Source organism: Tympanuchus pallidicinctus, unplaced genomic scaffold, assembly GCF_026119805.1.
Source record: "Tympanuchus pallidicinctus isolate F22 unplaced genomic scaffold, pur_lepc_1.0 scaffold25, whole genome shotgun sequence".
NCBI classification, from domain to species: domain Eukaryota; kingdom Metazoa; phylum Chordata; class Aves; order Galliformes; family Phasianidae; genus Tympanuchus; species Tympanuchus pallidicinctus.
Window position 1 is genome coordinate 3450223 of NW_026294742.1, and position 20280 is coordinate 3470502.

General features: G+C 45.2%; 1 protein-coding gene and 1 long non-coding RNA gene across 2 annotated transcripts; one reads left to right on the forward strand and one right to left on the reverse strand.

The window, feature by feature from the left end:
* Nucleotides 1–6614: 6614 nt before the first annotated feature.
* On the reverse strand, nt 6615–18147 carry LOC128084089 (uncharacterized). Its single transcript, XR_008208331.1, has 5 exons — nt 17513–18147; nt 12526–12662; nt 12050–12175; nt 7200–7399; nt 6615–7091 (listed from the first exon to the last, which is right to left on the reverse strand). It is a non-coding gene; the product is annotated as an uncharacterized LOC128084089 (long non-coding RNA).
* LOC128084084 (cytochrome c oxidase subunit 6A2, mitochondrial) lies at nt 18147–19405 on the forward strand. The gene is made up of 3 exons (XM_052689894.1): nt 18147–18289; nt 18494–18633; nt 19149–19405. The coding sequence occupies exons 1-3, from the start codon at nt 18190–18192 to the stop codon at nt 19233–19235; spliced, it is 327 nt and encodes a 108-aa protein (XP_052545854.1). The 5' UTR covers nt 18147–18189; the 3' UTR covers nt 19236–19405.
* The last annotated feature ends 875 nt before the right edge of the window (nt 19406–20280 follow it).

The following is a 20280-nucleotide window of genomic DNA, read 5'->3' on the forward strand; positions in this document are numbered from 1 at the left end:
TAATGACTGTGAGTGTAGGGAAGCATCCAGCCAAGTATGCAAACTAGCCTTCTCAGCCTAGAATAAAAGCTTCCTAACCAATAATTTCATGCTTTTATCTATCTGATCATTAATACAGATACCAAACAATGCCAGCTCGACGTGGTGTCAAAGGCTCTGACAACCTCTAATTGATAATAAATAATTCAATTTCTATCCCAATCCAAAACTGCTGAATCTTGGGGCATGTTCCAAATAAATGATTAAAAAGAACTTTGAGTGTAATTATATCTAACACAATTGGGGATATTGCCCAGATGAAATTTACAGCAACTATTCAGAGCGACAAAATCTCAATGACACTGGCAGCTCCTTATGGCTGCTACAAAATGAAATGTTCTTTACTCAGGCAATGGCATAGGCTGCATTTCTGTCTGACAGCTGGCCTCAGCCAGGCCAGTCGTGCTGCCCACAGAGGTGCAGACTACCCCAAAATCACCCAAGAGAATTTGGGTGCGTGGTTTTACCTGATTGTCTCTGTTCTGTACATGCAGAACTTGATATATATATATATATATACACACACACATACACATACACTTTTTTTTTCTGACACAGCTGATTATTCTCCTCTTCCAAAATTGCTTTCGTCACAATTAATGAAAGTTTATTTAGAAATTATCATCCAGCTTCCTGGCATGAAGGTAAGGCAATGTGTTTCAGCAAGGAAAGTGACTACCTGAACAGCCCTGAAGAGATGAACACAGCATTTTAGAGGCACATCAGCTGTTCCCACTAATTCTCAAACTCCAAAGCCAGAAGGAACTCCAAACACCAGTGAAGACACAGGACAAGTATCTACAAAAACATCCTTTCACAAAATTTGATTCCTGATCTCCTCCCAGTAAACTTGCTGAAATCTTAGTTTCTGTATCTCTATTCTGTGTTTTAGTTCCTGTATCTGTAAAACAGGGATGATAACATTCACCTTGGTTTCTTTGAATACAAATCGCCCATTTTTCCTTGGGAGGATGGTGGGAGAGGTGGTGCTGTTTAAGAACCCTCTAGATCTGCAGCAGTTGTCTTTGTGAGCTCAGATGAGTTTCCAGTAACACACAGGGCTCACATGCATTGTCCAACCTGTCCCATTTCTTCATTTCCAGTTCCTTCTGGAAAATGCAACACTGGTGCCACCAGAATCCCCCCACCGAGAGGCAGGCAAACAGCACCAGTGTGAAGATGTACCTGTACCATCCATCTAGAATCTAATCACAGCTTAGACAAATTCCTCAGTCCTTTACATTTTGTTATTTGTAAATACAAAGGAAACAATAATTCATCATTCACAACAGGCTGTTCTGGGCTTTGAACATCAACTGTCTTGACCTGGCAGATACAGCAGCCAGGGATCAGCTGCAATATCTGCAGGATCCTGAGAACATCTGAGAAAAGAAAACAGCTCCATAATTTGCTGAACTTCACAAGCACCATGACTGGGTGAGCCAAGCTTGTTTCTTCAAGAAAAACATAAACCTTAAGGAAGTGCCACGAACACCTGGAAGTGTGTCCAGTGCAGTTATCCAGAGCTGCACTGTGAGTTCCACATTACAGACATTCAACTGTGCTGCTCTCCAGCAGACCTAAAGGTGTCACTGTGCTCTGAACAGTTTCAGATCTTGCCCAGCTAGCACCTTCACATTAGTATTCAAATAACAGAAAGAGGGATTTATAACAATAATTGTAATAGACAGTTATGTTAAACAGTAGATCAGTAGACCATTTAAGCATATATTTTGCTTGAAGCAAAGATGTAGTTTTACTGAAATCAGGGGTTTATTGGACCCTCTGGGACCAGCCCATGTGCTGAGGTCAGAGCTGGGGCCTCAGTTCACTGCAGATATTCACCCTGCCTTATCTACAGGAGATAAATTCCCTCACAGGTGAGAAATCCAAATGGCTCTTCATTATACGTCTTCTTACATTAAATACCTTCTCTGAAGGTGTCTTCTGCTAGCTCAGGTAACAACCAAAGTATCATATAAATTAGTGGTGACAACATAATAACAATGATAGAACTTCACAGGTTTTCTTTAATAAAGGAAAAAAAAACCTTTTAAACTACGATTAAAACCCAATATTTGAAATGCATTGCAAGTGTAGTAATAGAGAAGCCAAGTTAAATCCTGATTTCTCATCCTACAATTGGAGTGAAGGGGCACGAGATGCCAGAAGAATAGTATGGATCACCTTCAGGAAAACAGGCACCACACTTCTGTTAACAGCTCTTCTGCTGAACAGAGGGGGCAGGACAGGGAGACTTGACCTATAATCTGTGTCAAAAACAAATTCTTGAGAAATAAAAAAAGCCTCTCAAAAGCAAACAAGAAGGAAAATAATTTCAGAACTCTACGAAGGGTTAGAAATGAGAAAAGAAGCAGAAATGAAGAAATATGGATTAAAAAAGGAGGTATTATGGCATCACCTCCTTATTACATCACTAAGTGTTTTGACTTGCCAGCTGTAAACATCTGCAGCTTCTCCATTTCCACGGTACACAGGATGGGAAAAGGCTGAGCCTGTAGCACCACTCAGGGCTGGTAGCTGGCCTTGCTGACTAGGCACAGGGCGAGTGCTGCAGAGGTGAACTCAGTTTAATAGCTTGCTACTTACAGGCTTAGGCTGATTTACAGGTGTTTGTCCTGAAATATGACCATCCATGTACTCGCTGCTAATCCTTTCCCTAACAAGCCTCCTCCCTCTCTGAAATCCTCCAGCTTTGGTAGATAGCTATTTTTGCACACCAAAAAGCAACATCTCCCTCTAAATCTCCTCCCACAGGAAGGGCAGTCTGACTATCACACACCCAGCACGCTGTCTGCTGCAGCACAACACCAAACCTTGACTTTGACACAGTGGGTGTCAGCCGTCTGCATGTGACAGTAATAACAAGGATGTCACAGGGAGAGCAGCACAGATCTTGCATCTCTGCAGCCTGGCAGAAAACCTCCTGTTGGCAACATAAGGCCCACAAAGTAGAGTTGAGTGGCTATTGTTGTGTCCTGGGGAGCAGAATTTCCCATTTTCTCTCCTGAAGGCTTTGCTTGCTCTCACATCTGTGAACCTTTTTCTGCAATCGAGTTTCCATCCAGGTTGTAACCCAGTTTTGGATCCCAGCACACTGCTCAAGACCCAGCCTGGTGGAGGGAGCTGCAGCACTGTGACATTCCATGCCAGTTTCTACTCCTGCACATGCTATTCCAGCACCACGGTAATGATTTGCAGACATACAAGAGATTAAGGTTCACAGGCTTTGTAATCTAAACACATACAAAAAAAATCTTCAGATTGAAAATAAACTCACAAAAGTAGATAACCTTTTTTTCCTTAACTTTATAAGTAATATATATCATATAGGTTCTCACTGCACTGCATTCATCTGTCTCTTAGCTGAGTATGACATCTAGACATCTATCACTCACAGCAAAATACAGCAGCTCAAGGCCATGTCAAGTCTCACATATAGAGCATGAGCCTGGTACTCTTGCTGATATCCTTTGCTCCCTACCCACAGAACCTGCATTTCAGCTATTCTGAAGCACGGACTCCCTCTCTTTTTCTCTCTCGTGCTTTAGGATTTTCACATGGCAGATGAGATGGGTTGTTGGGTCATGGTGAGCTCCACAGCTTTGCCAGGTCCCTGGGCACACCGTGGGATAATGAATCACAGGAAAACTCCTGCTGGAAGGCATGAGCCTGGTGCTGGGGGCCTTTCCCATCACATGGACCAATGGGACACACTACCTACCCGGGCATCAGGATGTCAGTCAGCCCAGCTTATCCTATAACTTAGAGAATCAAATGCAAAGTCACAAGCCTCCCACTTTTTAACCCTGAAAAAGCCCAAGAAAGTCCTATAAATGTTTATAGACCTTCCAAGCAGCCGAGTGAAACACATAAAGCCAAACTACACGAGTTCAAGGTGAAACTGGAGAAAAGTGCACAGGAAGCCTGAGTTCCAAAACACCTGAGAAAATTCACCTCCATGCTGCTGCAAATCAGTCACACTGGAGACCATGACATTGCAGGAACAATCCCACGCAGGACTTCTCACTTCTTTTCAGTGCTACAGAACCAACACCTCCAGTAAAAGCTGACTCAAAGTGCTGATGGTGCAGGGATCCCATTCCCTGCAGCACGGAGTACAAGGGACTCTTCGTATGCTTCAGGTTTCATCTTCACCACTCCTATTCCTGGTTTTACAAGAACAAAGCTTTGAGGTATCTGGGTGCATATCAACACACCACAGGCTGTCCTCCAGTTTCTGTGGCTGCTACCATTCTCCAACAGTCTTCCCTAGGACAAACAGCAGCATATTTGTATTTTTGCCCTGGTTAGTTTGCCCAAAGGCTTCCTCTTTTGATCTCCTCCTGGCTTTCTCTGATATGCCCTTGCTACGTGTGCAGTTCTCTATTCCTGCTTCTTTCTGCTCCAAGTCTGCACAGCACTTACTCGTTGGTTACTTAAAATCTGAATAAATTAGGTCAAAAAGCCTGATTAATCTGATGTGGCTTGTTTCACATAAAAAAAAAAAAGAGTGAAATTGAAAACCACCTTATTGTTCTCTACTGAAATGCTGCATCCCTATTAATTCAGGTGTATAAATAACGCTCTCTAATGCTGCATCAAGGGCTCTGCTGTGTGATTAAACCTGCTTCTCTGACCTGTAATTAGAAACTTTGCCTCTGAAAGTCAGTTTGGAGAGGAAAGAAAAAAAAAAGGAGAAAAAGAGAAGGAACCAGCTCTCAAACCCAACAATTTTGTTCTTAATAAATTATTCAGCATTTTTGAAAGTTGAGCTGGATTTCCATCTGCTAGCATTAACAAACCAAAAAGAAGAAGAACTGAAGGATTCTGACCACCCAGTACAACAGTACAGAGCGTGGGGCTGGAAATAAGAAGCCAGCTGAGAAGTTCAGTGTGTTCCTCTCTGCCTGTCTCTGTTCAGCTGTTGCCATTGAATACTTGGATATCTGACAGGTCTTGGAGTAATGCAGTGACCCTCCACCAGAGTCACACTGAATTACAGCTGTGTTTGGGATACAAAATCAGAAGAAAACCCCAGTATTCAGCAAATGACTTCTTAGTGTCAGCTGAACCAGACAGTGAACACGTGAAATTGATGGTGATGGTCTGAGTTGAGAAACAATATAGAGACCAGACTGCTTGGTCACACCTGAGCGATAGATAGCCTTTTCAAGGCAAGTAACTTCAAGATGAATTCATTAATGATTAAGCTGATCTTTTGCCCCAAGGCTATCTAGACAGTATAAACTATACTACTGTTAGTGCTGGTAGTCACTGTTGCCATCCCAAGGGTACACCCAGAGCTGGAAGGGGAACTTCTCGCTTGGAAATGGGGAGACAGTGATGTCTTTTTGTCCTGCAGTCACTATGAGAAGAACTATTAATTCAGCTACATGTAGATTCACTTCAACAACAGCAACAAAGAGCAGGCAAAATATTTCAATTGCTACAATGAATATTAGCAGTCTTTCCATAAACTGGAAACAGAACAAGCTTTAGATCACCGTATAACACAAGAACTGGCCTGAGGACAAGAAGTCTCTGGCCTTGGGTATTTAGCAGCTGTTTCCAGAGTTCTGCTCGATTTCAGATCAGAGAGATTTTGTAGCAAATTCCTGCTCTGGTTAGGCCTGTAGTCTTTGTGTTGAGGGTGTGACTGGCATTACACTTTCAGTCTTCTTGGTCTTCAGGCTCCAGTTTGCCAGGCTTTACATGGGGTGAATCTGAAGTCGGGTGATTTTGTGTATAATTATTTTTCTAGGAACCTTACAGGATGGATCCAGAGTTTTGGGGAAGCCTTATATATTAAAATATCAAGTTCAAGGCAACTTACACAAGAGAGGAGAAACCTATTATTTACATATCAAGGACCCTTTGGTCAATTCCACAATGCCTCCTATCTTCTGCTGTGGTTCAGACACGCACAGTTTTATCACAAAGAACACAGTGAATCCACCAAAGTATTAAAGTGCCTCTGGAGGAAGTTCTTCATTCCAGATTGCCTGAGTCTGTAGATGTGTGAGGCACAGAGCTGTGGAGACCACAGCTGTGGGCTGAGGGTGATGTACTGCACGAAACAGAAGAGCCCTTCAAACTCAATAATAAGGGCAACTTTAAGTAATCTGTTCGTTTGTAACGTGGTGGGGTCCAAGTTTATCACAGAACATAAATCTCATACACAGTATTTTGGATTAGATAGTGCAGCAGAGGGAGCTTTGCAGAGACAGTGTGACAAGTTTTATGAACTTGTTAAAGAAACAGAACGTGGAAATATTAGCAGTGTTGTTAGGTTATTGCTTAGTAAGCTTCAACATCCAGTACTAAGATGGAAAGAAGAGAATCTAATGAGTTCAGAAAATAGAGCAGTACTTGAAAGCCATTAAGGCTCCTTTGTTTTTCAACAGCATTAAGGCAGTACTTCAAAGCTGGGCCCTGTGAAGCCAGGACACTCACCTTCCTCAAGCCCACCACGGGCAATCCTCTCCCCCATTTTTACAAATCCTCAGAACAAATCCAGTCTCACCCCACTTCCCTTTACTCTAAGGGCCTCTCTCATTTTTTAACACTCCCCCCTGCTTCACAGATGCCTCATGTGCCACCTTTCCAAAGCCCTCTCTCAGCCTCCCCTCTAATACCTGAAGCACACACGTGCTCACAAGCAGGCTGCACACAGGTTGGTGTGATGCCAATACTTCTCCCCTTCAGGAATCCTCTTCCTACTCTCCTTGAGAATCCTTCATTCCCTCCTACAACAGCAGCACAGTGCCCCATCTACCTCCTCTCAATGTCACTATCAGCGTTTCCATGCATACCTTCACTCCTGCTGTTGTTGCATGTCCACCATCCTTTCCTCCATTCTGAACTTCAGATCTGTTTTCCTTCAGTTTTGCACAGATTGCATACAAGCTCTGTATTATTTATCCAGCCACAGATCTTTCAGTGATGTGATAACTCCAGTTCTCAGAGAGGAGAAAAAATGTATTGGTATGCCAGGAACACAAATGAGTGCTACTGCCCAATCACTTGATCTGCAAATCAGTGATATCTAAATTACTGCTGCTACCTCATTTTTCCATGTTGGTTTCTACTGTTTTCTCAGAGTAGTGATACTCTTCCACAGTAATAATAGGAATTACCTGAATGTTTACAATTGATCAGATGCAGCATTTTCAAGTTGTCACGTTTCATAAAGTCAGGGAGAAATAATGTCCAGGTGAGAACGTGGTTTCATGTGTTTAGCCTTAAACATCATGGAAATCAATGTGATCCTTTTGTCCTTCAAACCCTGAACAGAATGAACCACAGTGGGATAACCTTCAGATGGTATGCTGATATCCTGGGAAAAGGAAAAGGGGGTTGGAACTACATGATCCTTGAGGTCCCTTCCAACCCGGGTGATTCTGTGATTCTGTGTAAAGGTTTATGTGAGGTTTTCTTGGTGACGTACTAAATGACTTCCAAATATCAGAGTAATAGAAAAGGTAGATCCAATGGTTTCCAATTTACCAGCATTCAAACTAAAGTATGGCACTACATTGAAAAATCGCCTTCAAAAAATAAAATAAAGAATTTCTCTTAATAATTATCATCTAATGACTCTAAAGAACATCATCTCTGCTCCTCAGTACACTTTTCTAGCTTCCAGAATGCAAAGAGAGTTCTGAAAAATCAAGCTGGATTTCTGTGCATCAAGTGAGTCAGAAAGTAGCACTTCTGCACAGAGGCTTTGCAAACGTGATTGAAATCCGAAGCACAGCGCTGTGCTCCGTGGGACATATCTGACCCATACCCTGCCTTTCAGCTCTGCATTTTCTAAATCACATACATTATGGTTGAATAGGAAGAAAATGTGTAAACAAGAACATAAAAGATCACTGTGAATTCATTAAATCTGATAAGCTGTAAATTGAAGTGCATGAATTCCATTCTCTGAACACCAGGATAAATTTGAAGAATCTCTATTGACTTAACTTGCACTGATATGCATTACAATAGTTTCTGGTGCATTCCAAATAATTATTACAGCAATATTCAAGACCAGAAGGCATTTAGGTCCCAATTGGATAACTAAACAAAGGCCAGACTTACAAAAAAAGTCCATCATAGGAAAGAAAAAATGATAATCTGGATTTGTTTTTAGAGGTGGTGCGGAGGTGTGGCTACAGGACCCACTCAGTTTGGGTCTGGATTTAAGAAGCAGGGGGAACACAGAGTATGACTGTTGTCCTCCTGTTCCTCCAATGTTCCTCCAATGACTGTTGTTTCTTACAGAAGAAAAAGATCAACTGTATACCAGGAGACAGAGCTATTTGAAGAACTTTGTCAGCTGAACACTCAGAGTGGTACTGATGCATTGCAGAGCTCCTTTGCTTTGAGGTTCCCTCATAGGGTGTAAGGAATCCAAATGGTTATCTTTCCTTGATATCTTTCTACTCAGAGATAAGGATTGCTTAGGAATTCTTTACTCCATGGTTAGGATGCTGTTCATTAGCTTTCTTGGAAGTTAAAAAACCCATCTGCCTCCTTCCAGGAACCAAAATGATCCCTAATGTTTTCATGAATAGTAAGTTTCTCAATCAATGACTGAGAGAGACATCACAATGAAAGAAGGGACCTGAGAAAATGGGGGTGTGGAGGAATTACAAATATGTAAAATAAAAGTCACTGAAGCAGCTCAATTAAGTGTTTTTCTGCAAGAAAGTGCCTCTAAAGTGATGCCCTTAAAATATACCGCTAGGACTGTCCAAAAACTGATCAAGCAAAATGTCTTGAGAGCTCCTCCTGCCGGCTGTTTGCTTAGCATTCCAAGCCCTTGCCAACAGACCCAATTTGGGGTTTGTCTTTTTAAGAAGTTGGAAAACATGGAAGGCAAAACTAATGCAAGGTTTCTTTTATTTGTCGTTGCAATAAACCAGCATGGTCTCCCAGCATCTCCTGTACTCCTGCCCACTTGCTCTCTAACTTTCCAGATAGAGATGCTTTGCAGGGAGGCTGAGGTCAATGCTGGGAGCAGAGCAGTGTGGGAGCTGCAGAGGAGCACAAGAGAAGCCTGGCACACTGTGACAGCAGTGGCACAGTGCAGAAACAAGAGTGGAGCAGGTCTGGTAAGACTAACCAAGTTTAACCAGGAGTCCAAGAAGCATCAAACGAGCCTGCTGATTCGAGGCCAAGGCAGAAAGTCAAGTCAGCAAGTCAGAATCAGGAAGGGTGACACTTGGACACACCTACAGCCTACCCCCAGACAAGGACAGCTCTGTGCCACAGCTCTCAAGGAAAGCAGAGAGCCCCCAGCAGGCTTCTCTCAGCACTCTGGTCCCAGGATACACCCACCATATCGGAGCAGACCTTGAACACATGCAGCTGGACCTGCAGGAGCTTGCAGAGTTGGCTGGTGCATGCAGGGCCTGACAACACGCTGCCCAGCACAGTCAGTAAAGAACATAAAAATTATGTGAAGTGCTGACAAGAGCCTGGGTACAAATGTACCACGGGTTGGCAGTGCGAAAGGCTGACAGTGTGTACTTCAGGTGTTTCAGAGCCTGGACAGGACTGACCTTTTTGTAGGGCATTGTGTGCTTGCTTTTGTTTTGGCAATCTGCTGGGAAACATTTCTTTCAGAGCCAGAATAATTTTTAAATCACCACTGGCATGTAATAACAAAACCCCTCCAAGTTTTTCACCTATCATTTAAAAAATAAACGTAAAGTAATCCTGGCTTCCCAGGAGAAACCCATCCGCATACATCTGTGACATTTTGACTGCTCAGTTTTTTGGCCAAACCATGCCCCAAAAGAAGAAAGCAGATGAGACTTACTGGCAGCTCCTTTCCTGCCTTCCAACTGGTGACATTTGCTGTAACCCTGCACTGGCTATCTCTTGCAGGTATGTGCACGAACCCAAACTCCCAGCGCTGCCTGCATGAGGCAGAACATCCCGAGGTTACAAAGCTCAGGTGGCAGGTGCAAACTATCTTTCCAAAAAGAAGCTTGTCAAATCAACAGGGAGAAGAATAACCCTTTCGAAAAGGTTGGCTGTGATTATCTTATAGAGTTACAACAGGAAAAATCAAAGGCAGACACAGAAGGGAAGGGAAACAATATGAGGAGAGTATCCTGGTAGTGTTCCCAGCTGGACTGACACTGATACACTGCCTAGATAAAGGTAGGCTGCTCTGCAAAGACTGTGTGACTACAGAAGAGAGCAATGGTTTGCTAGAAAAAGAACATTCTTTATCAATACATTTATCAATGATAAAAAACAGCTCCAGGTTATGTAAGCTATTTTGGGAAGCAAAAAAAGAAGTCACATATATGACAGGGACTTGTAATTCTGCTAAGTTGGTCAGGGAGATATTTTGTCTCCTTCTGTATAGAGTACTGAATGTATACAGGACTTAATAAATGTGGTTTCTCTGCCAAGCAATTGTATTTCTGCACTTTATATTTCCAGTGTGAAAAAATTAATGAAACGTTTTAAACCAAAGCCGTTTCCTTGGAGCTTCCTCTGACCTTCTTTTCCTCCTCTCTCAGCCGAATCTCCCCGGCAGGATGAATTCAGACCTGATGTCTGCTCCTCCCACCAGGCTTTTGGATATGTGACAATAACCCAGTCACTGGGAGCCGTGCCTGCTGGTGTCCATTGTCCTGCGTCCAGTTTAAGAAAAAGCCCGGAATGAAATTGATGAAGAATACAGTGATTTACAGGAATGGTCGAAGGTTGTTTCTGCACACATCTATCAGCAGCTTGAGCGTCCTTGGAAATTAACACACAAGGCTGAAGCATAGGAATGATTCAAGGCTCACCAACAGACTCTCAAAAGTTAAAAAAAACATCTGAAATAAAGCACCAATCTCAAACTGCTACAATCCTGTGGAACAGCAGAGCTGTGGTAGGAAATCAGGGTGTGCCTGTGTGGGGAACTGCCCCAAACCTGCCAGGCAGAGCCTGTTATGTTCTCCAGCAGAGCACTGACAGGCACAAAGAAGGGATATGCACTATATGCACTGACAAGAGGAGCTGCTGGCTGTGCTCTGTGGAAGGCATCACTTCAGCCACAGACTGAGGCACTGCCAAGGACAGCCTACAACTACATCAAGTTACCTAAGCCCCAGTAAAAGGAAAAAAGACACACAGCATCCAAGAAAGCCAGTATGCATAGAGCAGGTTGCATTGTCCATGGTGGAACAGGAGTGGGTCTGTGGAACAGGGGACACAAGCCAGCAGCCAGGTACAAGGCCCCAAATAACCCAGCAGTGATGCTCACAGGATGGTAGGGGGGCAGGGGGTTACCAGAAGGAAATTCACATGCCTTCTTTGCAGACAGAATTATCTGTGGGATATTATGTGCCCACACCCCATAGTGTTACCTGCTTCCCTCTTTCAGTGGTATCATACACACTGCCTGCTCTGTGTATTTTAGATACATAAACAAATAAAAGACCTAGGTAGCAAGTAAAACTGCTTTCTCTATTAGCATATCCCACAATCACACTGCAAATAGGGTTCAAAAACCTTTGCAGATATTTATCCAACTCCCACCTTAAATCATCACTTTACTTAACAAATGCTTCCATTTGAAGACCAGTTACCTGATAGGAATTCACAACTAGCACCAAGCCCTTTATCTACAAACTTTTATCATTTCTTCTGCCCTGTTCCCCCTTCCATCAGCCTTCTGCAATATCTGCCAGCCTCCTTTACGTCTCAGTTTTGTGTTCACAATGTGAGGCAGGCAGACTCATGTGCCCACAAGCAGAAAAAGCTCCTCCAGCTCACAATAACTCAGCAGGTTTCTGAGATTTTCAGAGACTGCATTACTGTGTGCCCATGTCTGCTGTCAAATTACTGCCTGGATGCAGGCGCCATGGCTAACCTCAGCCTTACCCCAAACACAAAACTGTCCCTAAGCCCTCAGAAACATCCATCTTCTCTTTCAGCACCACTTACAGCCTGGCTGACGTTTCTAAGAAATAAAGAGCGTGTTTACCTCTCTGAAAACTTATTATGGTTTTATGTCCTTTTTGTGCAACCTCCTGAGAGCATCAGTACTCGGCATCATGAAGTGAAAACGTACCGAAACAGATCTGAAACATGGAAAGTCTTCCTGACATTTCTAAAGGAAAATGGAAATAAAGCCATAAAAACAATCCTTCACATACAGCAGAGGTCAAAAAATAAAGTCTAAGCTTAAGTTTGTTTTTATCTTCAGCATAAGCCCCATGACTTCTCTAACTCTTAGCTGCTTGCCTCAGGCCCTGGCTGTAGCACTACAGCAGCAAGGAAAAACCCAGAGCACAGCTACTGTGACCTTAGCCACCTTCCCTTAAAACCCTCACCCTCCCCTGCTCCACAATAATAGAAAGCTGTTCCCGGAGCTGCTACAGGGGAAGCAGCTATTTCCGTGTCATGTCTTGCCTTAAATACCTGTACGTAGTGAAGATGGCATACAGAGATCATACAAACCTGTAATTGGGGCCGGATTTTCTCCAGTCATAGAGGCACATTACTGCCTGCAACTGCTGCTGTCTGTTTCGACCTTCTCCTCGAGGTGTCTCCACCTCCCATTACAATGTCACAGCAAAAAAAAGTTACACGGTGGTCTGCAAAGCAAAAGCAAATGGAAAGACAGAACTGACATTGTTTGTCTGCTGTCAGGCGAATTCCAAAACAATACACTGAAAGAATTAACATTGTTGCACAAAAAGCAACATATATACATATACATAACATATATAATATATATACATACATATATATATAATACTCCTATTATTCAGTGTTTTACAGGGAAAATGATGCATCAGGTATTCATAGGACTTGTCAAAGTAAGTGAAAATTTACCATCAGAAAGAAGAGAATCAAGGCTTTTAAATCCCTGATACTCAGTTAAGTGCATTACTTTAAAGCAGCCCTTAGATTGGATGAGAAGGAGCACTAACACAGAGAGAAACATGGGTTCTACATCTTAACACAAGATTTTCCTAGTGGAATGGCAATAAGGATACCCTGCAGCCTTTGGTTTCCTCTGCTGCCATGAAGCCTGCATCCTCCTGACCATGCTGGTAGCCAGGATAACCCCCAATCCATATTCTATGGCCAGCGCATGCTGAGGGAGGCAAAGATAACAAAGGCTGCGACAGAACTCTTATCAGGAAAGTCCTTTCTGGCCCCATTTCCATCAGCTCATAAAAGGAACAGCCTGGACCCACATGCTGGGCCCTGCTAAGGCTGCTCCAGGCTGGAGCTCTTCATTTGCAAAAGAAATGACCCATTCATTTCTCCCTGACCTCTGCAGGCACTTCAGGCTGCTGGCCCCCACCGCTCCTCAAACAGGTGCTCAGGGCCTCCAACCTCGGCCTTCCCAGGCAAGCTGACCTAATGCAGCTTCAAGAGCCCTGCACTGGGGCTCCAGGAGGGTTGTGGCACAGGTTGGGAACATTTACCTCTCAAAGCATTTATTTCCAATCCAGAAAGCCAGAGACCATATGAAAAGCAGCTACAAATGACACGGTGTAACCTTAATTGAAGCTGAATAAGTAAATAAATGCAAATCCGCTTGCGTGCACTTGCACACCACTGCACAAGTGATCTCTTTCCTGCAACTGCTGACAGCTGCATTTTGCAGCTGCATTTCATGCTGTCTCGTGGTTGCACAAGCAGGTCCTGTGGTTCCTGTAAAGAACTGGCTGGTTTCTGTCACAACTGGGGAATGCTTTGCCTCTGCAATGGATTTCCAGATTCGATTTTGTGTTGATGGATGAACAGCAACCATGAAACTTCAGCAGGGAAATCCACATGCTTGCACTGCATTCCAAGGAAAAGACCGACCTCTTCAGACATGCAGAGTCACCTTAGAACTCAGCCCGAAAACCAAGAGCATCACAATCCATATCTTTTGTTCTCAACAGCCCCATTCTGGAAAGATGATGCTGTTTCACAGCTAGGCACAGGGCAGCCTCTTGTCAAAGGCCACAAAGGCCCTCTATGGCTGAACTGGGAACTCAGTGCTGATTTTAAGACCAAGTTCAGAGCCCTTTTCATGGCACTAATCTCCAAACAACATTTTTCTACTTTGCAGACAGCCTCCACAGAACGCACAGTTATCAGACTGAACATAACCATCTTTAATAAGAAAGCTGGTTTGGAAGCTGACTTGTTTTTAGTGCCACATACACACAAGCTCTGTTACTGGAAGAGGAGTCCTGTGATTCAGAACCCGAAGTCTGATGCAATTGGGCGTTTCAAGCTGCTTTCCCCAGCAGAGAACAACCCTATTAGTTTGAGAAAGTCCCCTGCCTGCTTTCTCTCTGAGTAATTAAGAGAGAAATCCTCCTCTCAGTGACCCCAATGCTCTCAGCCTGGGCTGATTTACACATGAAAGGCCCCCTCTGAGGGGCTTTCTCCCTTTCACATTCACAACCAGGCAGGACCTATAAATAAAACCTTTCTGAAAACAGGAGCTTTCAAAAAGGTCTGTGTATATGCGTAAACGTGTATGAGAGAAAGGGAATGGATGCGTGCACTTGAGAATGCGTGTGTTTGCATGCATACGGGAAGAGCGGGTGAGCAGAATGTGCATTCAGGCGCTGGCCCACATGCAAACAAGTGTACTTGGAAAAGCACCTACACGGATATGGAAGCGTGCACAGGTAGCTGCATCCCTTGCAGGAGTGAGGCTGGTTTCCAGCTAGCACAGTTCCACAGGGCATTCATTGAAGTCAGCTGAGTCACTCCGGAGTTACACATGAAGAAAAAAAAAAGAGTGAATTTAGACCCAGCTGGGCACAAGAGGACGCCTGCAATACACCCTCCAACAAGCAGTAAAGTCCTTGCAGAACAAACTGGTAGGCTTACGTAGCATTGGATATGTGGAAGCTAAGAGAACCAGGCCTTGTGGTATGGAGACCTCCGTTCAAAAATCTCCGGTGAGATTTTTGAAAAGGCTGCATCTTCTTGGATGAATATAGAGAACAGCATTACACTGAAACAATGACAGAGAGAAAGTAATTCTTTTTGAGTTTGTTGGAACACAAAAACCCCTCCACGTTTGAAAATAAACAGTGAAAATAAACAGGGCTACTGCCATGAAAAAGAAGGTGAGAAAAGTAAAAAGTCCGTGACGGCCTTTAACATGCATAAACCCCAAAATGCCCAGATCTGAATCCATGCTTCCCTCCCCCGCCGCCCTGTTCTCCCTCGTGTCTGTGCAGCAGGGGTATTTCCCTTTCCAAGAGGCCTAAGCAGGACCCTACGCAGTTTCCAGGAAGCTGGCAGTTAGTGTGATCCTCTCCTAATACAAAACAGGTGACACACAGCATTAAGCCATGCCAGGACAGACTGCAGGGTTTCATAAAGCAGGTACTGGGCTGCGAGTCTTTGCCCCAGTAAGAGAGGGCTTTTTAAGACCTGGCTACAATGTGCTAATTTGAGAACTGCAAACTATTTCACTCCACTATTCCTTACCAGCTGAACTGTTTGCTCACTGAAACCGGGTCTGTGCTCTATGCTAACGCAGTGCCAGCAGTCAGGCTATGCTGACACGCAACTCAGACTAGCACACTGCAGCTGCACCACTGCCTGGTAGGAGGCTCCAAATCAACGTGCAAGGAAGGCAGGCAGGAGGGGTGCTGCACCCTCCTGACCTCATAATCAGTAACAGTAACTCCTCGATCTCCCCCCCCTTCCCAATTCTTATGCAAAAGTTTAGAAGTAGGCAGGGAAAAAAAGCACAAAGCAGGAGAAGGACAGCAAAGCCTCACAGAAGCGCACAAAGCGCAAAACGTCTGTTCTGCCAGTTCAAAAAACTCTTCCCAGCTACTCGCAGTAAGCAGGAGTGTGCGAGCAGGGACGCTGAGCTCCCCTCCTACTGAGCTCGCAGCTAAAGCCCTCCCCCGGTTCCCAGAGTCTTCAAATGAAGATTTGCATAGTACTTCCAGATCATTCCCTAGAGAAGGGACAATGGCCCTCTAAACGCCCTCTTCCCCCCCACCCCCTTCACTTACAAAGCTGATAAAGCCCTGGTGAAAAGGGGAACAAAGAATTTACAGATGGCAGAATATTGATTTCCGCTGTCGCAGAACTACAGGGAGAAGATGAAGAACCCCCCAGGAACTCTGTGAAGTTTGAGACACGGGCACTATCTCTGCAGCTCGAACTCCGCATTCGTTATGGCAGTGCCCCGTCAATATCTGATGCAGGAAGCATTGCTATTGTAGAGGGATGAGCAGGCCGCTGAAAGCCTCAGAACGCAGAGAGATGAGATTACAGCCTGAAATCCCAGTGAGCGCGCTCGTTGTTTCCAAACTTGCTCAGCAGAGAGGTGCTGCCAGTGACAGCAGTTTGCCACCAGGCGGGCCAGCCCGGCATTGCTCCCAGAGGCTTCAACTCCAGCTGACAGTATCGAAGGCTTTCACATATCACATTTCACCCCGAGATTCGTATTGCTACCCACGTCCTCTTTTCCCTGCTACCCAGCACTGCAGCTGGGAAAAGCAAGACAAGAAAATGGCCTAAGTCTCTTCTGTAAGGAAACAGCGCATAGAAGTGAGTCCATACAGTGGTTCTCAGTGATCAGAGGCAGCCAGAGTCGATGGCAGAGCTGCCTGTTTGCTCACCAGCATTTTCCCCACACCTTCATAAAGATACATGCTGTCACGATAGATGCAGTCATCGTGGTGACAACAACCAGTACGTATTGCACAGTTCAGCATGTTTCATTCAGAACTGTTAGCAGAACATCCCTCACAATTCTCTCTTTAGAATAGCTTGCTTTCTTCAAATACCTGCCTGGCTTTTCTTATCCACAAGAAGATTTTTCATATGGAATCTTTTGTATATTTAAGTAGTCACTCCCCATTTATACCACGTTTAAAGAAGAGGTGAATCAGACCCATTAGTCTCCTGACATGCCCAAGATAGAGATTATTTGTAGGGATGATAAAGCTTGAGGAAGTACTATTTTAAATCAGAAAGTAATGAAACCACCAGCACACCCAGGGGAGGACAGACAGGAACCCTTTTTAGTTGTTCTCCATGAGCCCTCTGGAGCTTCGCAGGCTGCTGCTCTGACTGTGTCCTCCATCGACCTGGCTTCTACCAAAGGTCAAACAGGCTATTGCCAGGCTCCATAAGAACCACAGTCAAATAGGATCCAGACATTTGCAAATTAATTACCATGAAGAGTTCTTCTGGAGATGTTTTGTTGATCCAAAAGATGTTGTCAGCAGAATTATCCCAGGAATCCACATAATTAAAAATATACCAGTGGCTACAAAAATACATTTAATTACAGGCATATTTTTACTGTTATGACCAACATAACTTTTATATCCCAGTGAGGAGAGTGGTCCCTAATACATACCTATAAACAAACAAACAGAAACCTTAAGAAACACAACAGATGTCCTCTTGATGATGCTTAAAAGCAATCAAAATACAGCAGTGCAATCACCTCACTGGCAGGGAACATTATCCAGGACGCGAGGAGCATCTCTGAAGCTGCCTGCACTGAGCACAGACTCTGAATCTCAGCCACAGAACACTAGGAAACGTTCCTCCTCTACATTTCATTTGCACACAGTGCCATACATGGTTACCTTCCCTTCTTCTGCTTGGAGATCAGCCTGAACACCAATTCCACCCTATGCTGACCCGCAGTACCCAGGATGAGTTCACATCAGCCACAGCCTCACTGCAGCCTCCTCTGTGCCCCAGCCCAGCCAGCCCTATGCCCACACCTCCTAAAGCTGGCTCCTTTCCTCACTGCTCTGCACTGACTGCCACTGCTTATGCACAGCCTCAATCGAGGGCCCCTTCCCATCCTCTTTCCAGGGCTCTCCAATCCCATCCTCACAGCTCCAGAGCCGCTCACACAGCAACACCCTAAGCCTCCAACAGCAACACATCAGCATCACCCCTCAGCACCAAAATGGCGCCCCTTCACCACCCTTCAGCGACTTAGCGCGAGGATGCTCACGTGACTAAAGATCCTCCCGCCCTGCGACAACGCATGCGCAGAAGCGTGCCGCAGCTCAAGGTCAGGCAGGCGGTGGCGGAACACTGCGCGTGCTCCGTCCCGCTGCAGTGACGTCATTTCCGGTTCCGGAGGGCGCTCCGGACGCTGAGGACATGGCGGCGCTCAGAGGGCTGTCCCGGCTGCTGCCTGCCGCTCCCGGCTCAGTGCCTGCCCGGAGCATGGCGGCCGCGGTGGCGCACGAAGGCGGCGGAGGTAACGGGGACGAGGGGGCGTAGCGCGGGTTCGTATCGCGCCGCTGCCCTCCGCGCCGGGCCGGGACGTGCTGCCCCCGGGGTGCCCTTTGGGGGCTGGCAGGGGCCAGCGCTGCGGCCCCGTTCACGTGTTAACGCTTAACGTGCCCTCGGGTCCCGCCGTGACGCGGACAGTCACTGTTACTGTGTTCCGTACCGCCTCCAGCCCGCCTGTGGAAGACGCTGAGCTTCGTCGTGGCGCTGCCTGCGGTCGGTGTCTGTATGCTGAACTGCTACCTGAAGGCACAGCACAAGCACGAGCGGCCCGAGTTCATCCGCTACTCTCATCTCCGCATCCGCACCAAGGTGCATTTGTTTACCTGCTGTGTTCTGTGAGCTCCGAGTGCCCAGAGTTTCAAATTGGAGGAGCACAGGCACCTGCTGAGCAAGGTGCTGTGTGTACAGCCGTGCTTTTAACTCGCGGCTTTGCTCCCAGCTCAGCAGTGTCTGGCAGCTCTGGTACCACCGTGCACCTCCCAGCCCCAGGTAGCCTTGGTGATGTCTCCCAGAACAACATCTCAGGTGTAGAGATGCTGTGTTTACCTCTGGCTAATACAGATTGCACATTAACAGCTGATCCCAGCCTCTCGTAGCAGGGGTCCTCATGGCACAGCACAGTGGATGTCCAAATGACAGCAGTGACTTTGCTGTTTGGAGACAACAGCTGTCAGCTAATGGAGATTTTTTCATCTCTAGTTTTGTACAGCCTGGGAGTGCTACCAGCTTGCTTAAGCTGGAGTCTGTGTTTGGTGTTGAGTCCATTTTTGCTATGCTCCTTCAGTTAATTGCTAAAGGCTTATTCTCCTTCTTTCCTCCAACAGCCTTTTCCCTGGGGTGATGGGAACAAAACTCTATTCCATAACCCTCGTACAAATGCTCTCCCAACCGGTTATGAAGATGAAAACTAAAATCTCAACCACAGCCACAACTTTGGCTCTTCTTGTGTTTGGACCAGGCTGTTCTGTGGGAACCATCACTTAAGAAGATCTGCATTCCTTCTACAGTCAAGTTGAATGGTGGTCTGGTCTCCACCAGTACTTCTGTAGAAGTCCTTTAAATAAACAGTTCCAAGCCTGAATTTAGGCTCTGACTTTTTTATTAATCTGTGACTCCTTAAAAATTCCTAATTTTAGCATTGAACCTTCCCCAGCACAGAAACAGGGGGCTTTGACTGAGTGTTAATACCTGCTCCCATATCTGGTAATGCTAACAAGTCACACATCCATCACAAAGGATATAAAATCAAATAATGGATTTTGTCTGGTTTAACTGATAGTTGTTATCCCACATGCAGATGAACGGCTATTAGTCTAATATTATAAATTCAGTTCCATTTATACTGAGTGACCCAGCAGTAAGCATTAACAGCTTACTCTGTAAGTGCTACACTTGATTTCTGCACAGACTGTTTTGCCAGCTGCCTCATGCATGTGAGGAGTGTGGTTAATGCAGGCTATGTGACCGTGCTGGAGCTACTGCTGTTGCTGAGGGCATGGGGCACAACGATCCCCAGTGCTGCAGTTTCTGAGCTGCACAAGCCTCAAACCTCTAATTGCTCGCAGTTATTACTTAGAAGCTGTGGGGTAGACAGGCCAGCACTTATGTTTGAGAACTCCTAACTTCTTAATTAAAAAAATAAAGAAGTAAAACCCGAGTTGCCCTTCAGGTAGCGTCTAAGAGCCAAGGAGCGTGGCGTTCTCCATTTCCCCCTCACTATAATTCCAAGAAAATTAAGAAATTTACTCCTGTTTTGTTCCCAGCATAGAATATTTATTGTCTCTTTTATCTGTGTTGGTGTAGAGGGGACAGCTCTGCCCATTCCTGCCACAGTGCTCACAGGCCCTGGGATGACATGGGGTGAGTCCTGAGCTCGTGCTTCTCCTCCTGCACCCTTTCTCTCTGACTGTTGCAAGATCTGCAGGAGTGAAAGAACCTTTGTTGCTATAATATCGT

Coding starts and splice junctions, on each gene's coding strand:
- LOC128084084 (XM_052689894.1), top strand. CDS start 18,190: ATGGCGGCGCTCAGAGGGCTGTCCCGGCTGCTGCCTGCCGCTCCCGGC. Junction 18,290..18,493: donor GGCGCACGAAGGCGGCGGAG/GTAACGGGGACG, acceptor TACCGCCTCCAG/CCCGCCTGTGGAAGACGCTG. Junction 18,634..19,148: donor ATCTCCGCATCCGCACCAAG/GTGCATTTGTTT, acceptor TTCCTCCAACAG/CCTTTTCCCTGGGGTGATGG.